At 39.3% G+C, this 12,146-nt stretch overlaps 1 protein-coding gene across 1 annotated transcript in view; it reads left to right on the top strand.

The window, feature by feature from the left end:
* The window catches only part of ZNF423 (zinc finger protein 423), a 387,723-nt gene extending 376,185 nt beyond the window's left edge, over positions 1-11,538 (top strand). Inside the window, exon 8 of the mRNA XM_089689472.1 lies at positions 10,893-11,538. Within this exon, the coding sequence (XP_089545598.1) occupies positions 10,893-10,922 (30 nt within the window). The 3' untranslated portion in view covers positions 10,923-11,538. The remainder of the gene's footprint in view (positions 1-10,892) is intronic.
* The last annotated feature ends 608 nt before the right edge of the window (positions 11,539-12,146 follow it).

The following is a 12,146-nucleotide window of genomic DNA, read 5'->3' as shown; positions in this document are numbered from 1 at the left end:
CTTGGGCAGCAGCAAGAGCCATCCTGTGAGCAGAGAGAGGGGAGCGGGGCTTAGCCTCACTGTGTGTGTCTATAGACACACAGAGTGCAGCTCGGGATCGAGCCTTCAAGTATGCCACAGTAGGAAGTGGCTTCCTGTGGTGCTGCACAGAGAGGAGGAGGAGCCTGAAGTGCAAGCAGGGAACTCCAGAAGAGGATGATTGGGGCTCCTGTGTACAAAACCATTGCACAGAGCAGGTAAGCATAACATGTTTATTATTTTAAGAGAAAAACAATAGAAGGTTTACAATCACTTTAAATAATGCCTTTGCTATAGGGGTTGACCATTTACATACCTCTCAAAGCCTGGCCAAGGATGGCATCATTCCATTATGCCTTATTGCTAGGACATTGCAAAGACACTCCCAGCTGATTCATACTTCCACGCATGCACACTGCCTGTCCTGCGCAGTAGCTCTGAGCTCAGTGATGCTGTGACAGAGGAGATAGTGGACCAGGTGTGTAGGGGTTTTAGAGCTCACTCCTGTGATGGTGGGCAGTAATAGCTGAGAGTGTCTTAGCAAAGTCCTAGCAACAGAGTAGGATGAGATGATGCCATCTCTAGCAGTTTTTGGCCAGGCTTCAGAAGGTACATATGTGGTCTACACCTATAGGAAGGGCATTATGCAATGTTAGTCAATACTACACAGTTTTTTTTATTCCGATGCCTCTGACCTGCATAGGCGGTTCTTTGGTAAAGGTGAACTAACCCTTTAAGGAAAACAAGGGCATGCAAAGAAAATCCACATACACACAAGGTGGAAATACAAACTCTTCACAGATAATGCCCTTGATAGAAACCCAGCACTCAGAACTGCAAGTCATATCGCTCAACTGTTTGAAAGAATCACAGAAACGTAGCTTTCATTCGCATTTTAGCCTCAAGAGCCTATTTCCATGTTCCTCCTGTTGGTGTGGGATTTTTCTAGCAATAAAATTGATTACAAGTTTTTTAAAATACCAATCATATTGGTAGATTTGGATTTTGGTTAAAAAGTGGCCGCATTTTGCATCACTGAATGGTAGTGGCAGGGTCATTTTAGTAAACACCATTAGTATTGGGACTGTTTTGGATGGTCATATGTCAGATTGTGTATTTAATGCATGGAATAGCAGTATGTAATGGTGCTAAATATAATGATCTGTGAGCTTAGATTTTAACCAATGGCACCCTATACTTTTGATATTTCTAGACCTATGGAAGGAATTAATATAGTGCAGTATTACATTTGCATGTCTTAGTAGTAGTCAGTTTGTCCATACAATGGAGATTAAAGCCAAGGGTCCGTATAGTTACTCACCTATAAAGGGAGATCTGCTGCCTCATTATGGAAGCTGTAATTTTCCTACCACTGTAGGACTGTACATTGATCTGTGACATCCCTATTTTCCTCAGATAATACAATTAAAAATCAAATACAGCACAACCCTATCTTCCTGCATAGAACGTAAACATAATTTTACATTTGTATTCTGATAGTCATGAAAACTTTAAGTATATTAACAAATAAAGCAGGCTACATGAGCTTTTTATGGGTTGACCTAATTATTTAAAGAATTTAAAATGACATTATGAACCTTATGACTCAAGAATGTCACTGTTTCCTAGTGGCTACATTTTAGCTAATCTGTAAAATGTCTTTTGTGTGTATATGAGTGACAAATATATTTAGATTAATCAGAATTTTTTTTTTTTGCATAGCCATTTATAACCACTCTAAAAGAGTAGGAATGACAGAAAGACGCTCTAATGGAAAAATATTTCTGTTGTTGGTACATCAGCCTCTGTGTAATGTCATATAGAATAAGTCCAATTTTGTTGCCATCACTGTTACCCCATGTTTGCAGTCTTACCATTGTTTTCAAGTTTAGCCAGTTGGTTAGTTACTTCCCTACTCATAAGCAACGTCAGCTTCACCCATATCACTGCTGATATCACTGCTCTTACAATATAAAGGGAGACAATACAGCAATGATACAGTTCAAAACAAGAGGGTTAGGAGGGCCCTGCTCCTTGGAGCTTACAATGTAAAAGGGAGGGGCTGGTGGTACAAAAAGTAATAACTGTGGGGGATGAACTGATAGGAGAAATAGAAGATTCCATTGTTAGCTGAAGGTGGGATAGGCTTCCCTGAAGAGAGGTTTTCAGAGATCGCCTGAAGCAGCTGAGGCGATAGTCAGATAGATTGGGGTAGAGCATTCCAGAGGATGGGGGAGGAGAAGTCTTGGAAACGAGCATGGGAGGAGGAGACAAGGGAGCTAGAGAGCAGGAGGTCTTGCGAGGAGCAGAAAGAACGGTTCGGGTGATATGTGGAGACAAGATTGGTGATGTAATTTGGGGCAGAGTTATAAATGGCTTTATATGTTATTGTTAATGTTTTGAATGTTATTCGTTGGGCAATGGGAAGTCAGTGGAGGGATTGGCAGAGAGGGATGGCAGATATGGGATGGTTAGTAAGGTGGATGAGTCTGGCAGCAGCATTCATGATAGATTGAAGAGGGATAGCCTGCGATTAGGTAGGCCAATGAGGAGGGAGTTACAATAGTCAAGGCAAGAGATAACAAGGGAGTGAATAAATTGCTTAGTAGTTTCAGAGGTTAAGTAGTACATAGAGTGTTTGTGTATATACTGTATATATATATATATATATATATATACATATATATATATATATGTATGTAGTATTTTTTTTTTTTTTTACCTGAGTATAGATCTATGTTTGTACCAAGCATGTTTGAATCCACTTACTGTTGAATGACAATACCAAGCATCAACCGCTCTTTCTGTAAAAAAATACTTTTGTGTCCATCCAAACCAGTCTCAGTACTAATGTTGTTTACTCTGAAGTGACCCTGCAAACTTTTACATGTGCATCTAGAACAGTAACAATAGGCTATTGGCTTTCTGAAGTGGCCATCCTTTTCTGCTTAGGGCCCAACTTACTATTTTAATAGGCCCATCTTTTTCTTTGAAACTCATATGTAGATGTTTGAGCATTGTGTCACATTTAATTTATACATCTTGTATATGGAAGTTAATGGCTTATGGTTATTATTATCTATGTACAAAAAAGTGACCTTATGCTGAAAATGATAAACAAAAATATTGTTCTCCTTTAGAGGTCTACCTTGAGCCTGATATATTAACAATATAATAAATGCCAGGTATGTTTAGATGAGCATGCCTTGCTTCTGTGTTGTTCTGGAGAGCAGAGTTCCCATTGAGCACTTCATTATCAGATTTAGAGCCACATACCATTCTGTTATTGACCTGCCTGGTACAATCAATGCAGCAGCCACATAGCTTTCAGATGCTGTCTTTAGCTTGCAATCTGTGTCTTCCCCATCTCATGTTGATTGTACATTATCTTTTAAATGACATCAGCTAAATGAGTATAGATTAGTCTTGCATAACTGGTCTTTGCTAAAAGTTCAGGTTACAAATTTGCTTTCATTGTTTCGTTATTGCTTGTCAGGTCAGGTAAATGTGCTTATTTGCAAAATATCTTCATTTATATGGCATTTGGTTCCTTTCTCTACAATGAATGGCCTATCCATTCATTCCTGCGCAGGACTATGCATGTTATATTAAGGCACATAATTCCATTATATGTACTGCCTTTAAATTGTAACCTTAAAGGGAAGGTGTCTTGCTTAATGACTGTTAGGCCCCTTTCACATGGGGCTGACCTGTCAGCGGATCCGCTTGCTCAGCAGGGGATCTGTCTGCTGATCTTTGCTGAGAAAGTAGATGACAGGTCCGTGTCTGCTCCATTTGTACAGAACGGACACAGACACAGCCCACTCTCCTCTATAGGTGGTCAGTAGGAAACAGATCACCTGTCCATTTCCATCCAACTTCCATCCGATCCGATGGACGGAAGGGGAACGTCTTTTTGGCAGATTGGATTGGATGTCGGCGGGTCGTCCATTTACACCTGCCCCTTCATAGAAGACAATGGAGGTTAAAATTGGGTCCACCTGAAAAAGGGCAGGCGGATCCAATCAGAACGTTTGTGTGAAAGGGGCCTTACAATTGAAATCAGTAAGGCAGGACCATTGTGTAGTGCTGCAAAGCAGGAAACAGTGCCTGACTTTGCAATAAGCAAATGTGTCTGCCTCGATATATACACTATATTGCCAATTGGGACACCCCTTCAAATCTTTGGATTCAGTTCCAATCACCTCCATGGCTCCAGGTGTATAAAAGCAAGCACCTAGGCATGCAGACTGCTTCTACAAACATTTGTGAAAGAATGGATCACTCTCAGGAGCTCACTGAATTCAAGTGTGGTACCGTGAAAGGTTGCCACCTGTGCAATAAGTCTATCCACGAAAATGTCCTAGCTACTAAATATTCCAGGTCAATCGTTCGTGGTAATATAACAAAGTGTAAGCAGCTGGGAACAACAGCAACTCAGCCATGAAGTGGTAGGCCACGTAAAATGACAGAGGGGGGTCAGCGCATGCTGAAGCGCACAGTGCGCAGAAATCGCCAACTGTCTTCAAAGTCAATAGCTAAAGACCTCATGTGGCTTTCAGATTAGCACAACAACAGTGTGCAGAGAGCTTAATGAAATGGGAGAGAGAATGGTACTTGACAGACTGCATTGTGCCAAGTGTAAAGTTTGGTGGAGGGGGGATTATGGCGTGGGGTCGTTTTTCAGGGGTTGGGCTTGGCCCCTTAGTTCCAGCGAAGGGAACTCCTAAGGCGTTAGCGTAACAAGGCATTTTGGACAATTCATGGTCCCAACTTTGTGGGAACAGTGTGGGGATGGCCCCTTCCTGTTCCAACATGACTGCGCACCAGTAAACAAAGCAAGGTCCATAAAGACACGGATGAGCAAGTTTGGGGTGGAGTAACTTGATTGACTTGCACAGAGTCCTGACCTCAACCCGATAGAACACCTTTGGGATGAATTAGAGTGAAGACTGCGAGCCAGGCCTTCTCATTCAACATCAGTGCCTAATCTCACAAATGTGCTTCTGGAAGAATGGTGGAACATTCCCATAGACACACTCCTAAACCTTGTGGACAGCCTTCCCAGAAGAGTTGAAGCTGTTATAGCTGCAAAGGGTGGGCCAACTCAATATTGAACCCTACGTACTAAGTCTGGGATGCCATTAAAGTTAATGTGGTGTAAAGGCAGGCATTCCAATACTTTTGGCAATATAGTATATTTTACACAACATTGATAAGAATGTTTACAATATCTTCTCAATTAAATGTTATTAGGAATAAAGCTTTATAGGAAAACATTTAAGAAAGTATCTGTTCAGTATACCTTGTAATCTTAATAGTTGCAAAAGCTACAAGTGCATGTACATTCAAAGGCCAGTCTTTTCAGAAACCTTTTCAACGTTTATTTAATACCAGTTAAAATGTATTTATATTCAAAACTTTTAGTTTTGCATAATGTGTAGAAGGTTAAAATGTGTTGTAATTTTTTAGTTTTTTTAAAAACAACTGACAGGTGTGGCTGATTCTTCCCAACTCTACCTGAAACGAAGAAAACAAAAAAATGTTTTGAATTTGCATACACTTTGATATTTGTGAATTTTGCAATCAATTATAGTGGTATTTCGGATAAACCGCTAAATACATAGTGAACAATACTAAAACTGGAGAGTACAAAATTTGGTGCAGTTGTGCATGGTAGCCAATCAGCTTTTAAGTTCAGCTTGTTCAATTACGCTTTAATAATAAAACCTGGAAGCTGATTGGTTTCTATGTAGAGCTGCACAAGATTTTGCTCTCTCCAGTTTTAGCAAATCAACCTGTGTGTCACCTTTCGGCTCATTAGACCACAAACGGCCATCATCACATTGCTCAGGTCCCCTTGTGTCCTTCTCATTAAGAAAGCTACATTAACAGTATTTTTAAAATGCATTTGAATTATATGTTAATGAATACATAACTAGACTAAAGGGTGCTTTAGGTTTTTAATCTGTAAAATTCCCACAATCCCCTGAAAACAGATTGAGCATGGGAGGGACTGTACTGTGGCCTGTATCTATAGGCTGATTGACGGGCATAGAAAAGGACATGCCAGCTGCTTTCTCTACAGTCTTTTTAAAAACGGTGCACAGCAATTCTGCATAAAGTATATAATTGGAATATAAATTATTTTTCATTGCAACCACCTGAAAATGATGTTTGACAGAGAGGTAGTTAACATTACCCCATGCAGTAGAGGCTGTCAGATAACCACTGTCTGAGTGCTCATGTGCAGTAGCTTCTTGTCTTTTTTGTCATTTACAAGAGATGTGCTGATAAACAGACCTATTCACAAACGAAAAACATGAAAAAAATGAAAAGCATTAGTTACAGCACCCTTAAGAGAAGATTTTATGAACGAGGATAATCAGCAGGTGAAAGAGCAGATATTCACATGCATATAGTACAGGTTTTTATACATTGTACAGTGCTGTCATCCTAATACATTTCATGCTCCATTACAGTGGTCTCCAATCTGCGGACCAGGTCCAGATGTGGCCCTTTGCTTGCTTTTATCCAGCTTAACACCCCCCCAACCAATGAAGGGGCACTATGCCTCCCACTGACACCAATGATGGGGCATTATGCTACCCACTGACACCAGTGATAGGGCACGATCCCTTCCACTGACACCAATGATGGGACACTATTCCTCTCACTGACACCAAAGATGGGACACTATTCCTCCCACTGACACCAATGATAGGGGCACCATTCCTCCCACTGACACAAGTGATAGGGGCATTTTTTTTTCTCACTGACCTAGACCTTTTCTACTCCCATTAGCCACAGTCTACGTCCCTAAAGTCTGAAGGACTGTAAACTGGCCTTTTGTTTAGAAAGTTTGGAGACCCCTGCTCTAGAGGTTGGAGGATGGCAAGCGGCATACAGGAGCTTATAGAATAGAGAAGACTACTATGGTGATGCTAATCTATAGTAAACTGATCACAACAAAAACATGTATTATTACTTAATTAAATAATTATTATTAATATTGCATAACAAGCATTATTATTAATTATATTATACTGTATGTTATTATATAGTGCAGCGTTAAAAATAGGTACATAAAGGTATCAACATCAATAAAATATATTAAAATGTATATTAAAAATATATATATAGCTCATAAAGTGACTATTAGTGCAAATAGAAATCCTGCGTTCATCTAAGATTCGGTGCTTGTGCAATCAGGTGTGGGAGAAATGCGCACTCACCAGAACGCATAATAAAATGCGCATTGGTTTAATAAAATCCTGATGTCATCAAGGTCACCTGAATCTGGGCAGGGATAGGGTTAAATCTCTCACTGGATAGGTATGGGTCCTAGGGCTTCTGATGAAAAGCGGAAAGGTGCACAGGGGCTCCCTCTCTGGAGACTGGATACTGGGTTATCTGCAAATTAATCCTCCCCAGGGGAGTTAAAATAGAGAAATCCCCACAGTGTAGTAAGGCTTGTTTATTAAAGATAAAAGTATCCAGGTAATGGTAACAGGTATCCAGGTAAAGTAGTATACATCAAAGTAAATGTCTGTGTGTAGCATAAGCAAAGGGACTAACCGTCCTGAATCAGAGATGGCCGCTGGAGCTCCACGTCGTATGAATGTTCATACAAATATTTGTATAAGCATTTGTATGAAAATTCTTTATACATTCGATGACTGGATGAATGTTGTTTGAAAGTACTGCAAACGTTTGTTTGCTTTTAACATTCAATTTTGGAATGAATGGACTTTGCTAAACATAAAGCACATTTGCTGTTGGAAATTAATTAGTTTGTGAAAAAAAATTTCATCCTGCTCCTTCGAATCTTTCTCACTACAGTCAAAACGCTGATTTGATCTCACAAATGATTAGAAAATCTTATGATCTTAAAACTAAACAGTTTGAGTGAAATTCTACTAGTGTGTTGGCTACACACTTGGCTTTAGGAATGAGCTGATGGAGAAAGTAAGAGTACAGTTTATAGAGGCAGGATAGGCTTCCCGGTAATGATGGGTTTTCAAGGTTTGCCCGGAGCAGACAGATTGGGGCTAGACGTTCGAGGATGGGAGAGGCTCTGGTGAAGTCCTGGGAGAGAGCATGGATGGAGGGGAGCTAGAAAACAAGAGGTCTTGGGAGGACCAACAGTATGGTTGATATTTTGAGCCAAGGTTAGTGATGTAGCTGGGGGCAGAGTTGTTGATGGCTTTGTGTGGTGTTAGTATTTTGAATTTTGATACTGCTTTGGCTGTTTATTGCTTTGTATCCCAGTTAAAGATTTCTCATCACATCTTGTTCCAGAGATGAAAGTAAAAACCTGACAGAGGCTCTACAATTTCACTGCTATATTCATTAGTAAAAAAAATTGGGCTTAATTGACACATTAAAACTATCCACAGACTTCGACAGTCTGGACGCTAAATGATAATTGTAAATATAGCATGTGGCACAAGCATACACATCCACCTCAGTTTAGTCACTTGGCTGCAGTCTTGCTTTACATACATTTTCTATTGTGAATCCAACTTTTTCTAAAATAAAAAAATGTATTTAGTATATCTTAAACCTTCTGTGAGTGTAAAATAGTTATTATTATTACCTATAATTGCCTGGCTAGAAAATCCTTGTATTTTAACATTGGTATATGATATTTCGTAGTAAATGTGTAGAAATCTTCTGGGCTCACCACCACATTGATGGAGCATGCATTGCAAAGTAGTAGTTTGCCTAAATGGGGTCATTGCACCCCATGAGACAGAGCCTTCTGAATGGAAGGTTCATTAGTTAACTATTTCCTCAAGACAATTTTCATTACAGGCATGCCATTACAGTGATGAAGTGTCATTTATCAGCTTTTGGGCAGATAAGATATCATTTATGTATGCAGATAAGTGTAAAATGCTTAAAGTGAGCCTGACATTAACATATACGACTAAATAAACAAACGTAAGAGCAGATATCAAAACATTTGCTTCGGTTGGGGTTTTCTGAGTGCAACAAGTAAGCTTTCCTGACAACCAAGACCCTATTCTTACCTGTGTGATTTTATGCACATTGGCCTATGCACAACAAGATTTTGATTACCATCTCTGGGGTACATTCACACCTTGGGTTTCTCTTTTGTGGAAAAAAGTAGACTTTATTTTTTCTATGCACCAATGCGTGTTTTTGGATTTAGGATGGAACACTTGCAAGTTCACGTTTAAAAGAATGTTAATTAACATGGGAGTCATGTATACTAATCTTTCCACTCACCATCCTGATTGACAGGTGACAATTAGATTGGCAACATCACAGGCCGGAACCCAGTGTAGAAGCTATGGCAGCAGTGGGTAGAGGGGGGATACACAAGTGTGTTAAGTTTGTAGAAGCAATTGAAAGGTTTGCATGACCCAAAACATATTAGTAGTTATTGTAGAGGCCAAACAAACTCACAGCTGCTTTGGTATCTGAGCTTGTTTTAACCCTTCAATTATCATTTCAGAGTACAGCCATGGCATATTAATATGTCCTTGTCAGTAAAAGAGTTTAACTGATTGTAGGCTTATGTTCAGTAAAGCTGTGGCCTTATAGTGATGTGCATAGTGAAGTAATCCAAAGATGCTAATCAAATTCATTTTTTTTTTCCGCTAATCTAAGTTAACCATGATCTAACTGGCTGCTCGGAGTTACTGCACATTGCACATAATCATTATTGATTGCACTTCAGAAAAACCCAGGACATTTAAATTTATAATTTTTTTTAACACTTACATAGCTGCAGATATGAGAATTTCTGTTATTGCCTATGTTATGCTGCCATTTCCCCCTATATCATATCACTGAGGGCCATTTGGTAGCCCTCCAGGGGATCTTGTGCTCAAATGTGCTCTACTCCTACAGCAACCAGTCGGATGGTTTTTTAGCTGCTCTAGAAAAGTTAACATATGCAATTAACAACATAAAACTTTTAAATGTTTTTTAAAAGAAAAAAAAATACAATTTCTCTCTCTCTCTCTCTCTCTCTCTCTCTCTCACTCTCTCTCCTAATAGTATTCATCAGTGTTGTGCGACAGAAACCAACTGAGTATGCAGTTCAGTGTGGTTATGCTGCTAAACACTGGTTGCTATGGGTTATTACACCAGTACGGACACTTTTATGAAGGCAAAGAGCGTAAAATCGAAGAATGTAAATTGAAGTCTGATTGTTGTTGGTTACTTCCCTGCAATGTGTTATGATATAAACATGCTTAGCCTTCCCTCCCAGTGGCCTGTCTGCCATCCCCGTTTGGTTGGTGGCTCTGGCACTGAAAAGGTTATTGCCAAAATGAGCATGTGTTGCCATTGAGCTGTTTGGAATTCAGCCGGATCTGCTCAGGCATTTCTAGGGTTATAAACACACATCTCTGCCAATTTCTTTTCTCTTGGCAAAGGAACGGTCTTCAGTTGTAGAGAACAAAGGATACAATACGGTTAACGGCCTGAAGGTGATGGAGAGATTTTTTTTTTTTTCATTGCAGCGGCCCGAGAAAAAAAAAATCCCCCAGGGTAGACTTTCTCCCTTTCCTGTTGCTACTTATTTTTCTCCTCCTCTCTGTGTAGATTGAAATCCTGGTGGCAGACCTAGTCTGCTACAAGGAAAGAAAAAAAAAATCTGATCTGTGTTCATGTCAGCATCAGTACAAAGAAGTCTCTGTCATATTGGCAGCCATTCCTTGCGAGGGTTTTTTCCTTCATTTGTGTCCTTTCTTTTCAATGTTTTTTTCTTTTTTTTTTTTGCAATAAATGAGAGGCTTTTATGTAGCGCTCTTCATAAACGGTACTGAGTAGGAGGGTATGGGCACACTTTCTATTATTGCTCCCCTCATGCATTTCTCCTTTCTTCGTCTTTTCAGAACCACACGTTGAGCCAGCACACACAGTGAGCCGGTGGCACTACAGGACTCCTCTCCGCAGAAGACTTGACGGAGGCACAGTGGGATAAACCATTTGAACATTACATCCAATCAAAGTGTCATTTGCAACCCAGATGTAAAACTCTAATGATTTGGCCATGAGGCGCTGCTATTATAAGCAGCTGGAAATGAATATTAATGGGAGAGATTAAAAGTATTTCATGCTCAGTATTTTATTGTCCTGCTTCTTACTAGTGTTCTTTAGAGCTTCTGACTGAATTTATAGTGTTAGAATAATCAGTTCCAATGATGTTGTCTTTTGTTGCTTATTGTATTATATTGATAGTTCAGAGCTTGAAGTGTTACTTTTTTTCATTTTGCATTATTTACTTGCTATATTTTTTTTACTTGTGTGTTTTTTGTGATGTGATGGATTGGCAGCTGTCTATTCCATTTTATTATTTGTTTTTAATTTTTTTTTTTTACTTAAATAAGAAAACTAATGCTTTTGATTGGATTTGTCAGTTCAGAGAGGACAGTGTAATGAATATAGTCAGCAACTGGATGGTCTACTTTTTAAATGTGACTTTATCTGATTTGCAATGACTAAAGTACAGTTCAATAAAGGAAATTATGTTTAAAACAACATCTTGTCTTAAATTGTTCATGCATTGACCAGTTTAAGTTTCTACCTATCCAGTTGTCCCTGTGGTGTCTAGATATCCTCTTTTGTTTTTGAAAGCAGGCTTGTGTCACACCTCATTTTGTTGCTGACATTAACAAATTTAATCTAGCACACAGCCATTTGTTGAAAGGCAAACTATAGTATTTCTACATTTTTCTTTATATGTCATTGCAATGAGTTTAAATGTCCAGTATACTTTTCGTGAACCTACCCTTGTTAGGCTTTACTTTATCCCAGAGTGGCCCATAAACCACATTTAGTTGTACTTGCTTTTCCAAAATATTCTTTCATTTGGGCTTTGCTCTTTCTGTACAAATGCGCTATGAACCATTTATTCCTATAAAATGCATAATTTGCTCATCTCAGAAGTGTAGAGCCTTTGAATGAATGAAGATCATACTGCACATTTGCATGAGGATCAAGCTAAAAAAGCTTAAAGTGTAAGGCTTGGAGGCCATGCTTGGGAGGGCATTAAGTCCTAACGAAGGTAAGTGTAGTTTAACCACTTGAGCTCCAAGAATGTTTTACCCGCTTTTTTGCTATTCAGGCATATCAGGCCCTCTGAAACT

This window comes from Staurois parvus, unplaced genomic scaffold (assembly GCF_062004578.1).
Source record: "Staurois parvus isolate SC_StPar_1 unplaced genomic scaffold, SC_StPar_1.0 ptg000476l, whole genome shotgun sequence".
In the NCBI taxonomy this organism is placed as follows: Eukaryota; Metazoa; Chordata; class Amphibia; order Anura; family Ranidae; genus Staurois; species Staurois parvus.
Note: the sequence above shows the minus strand (reverse complement) of the source record. Positions and strands in the feature narration are given on the sequence as shown.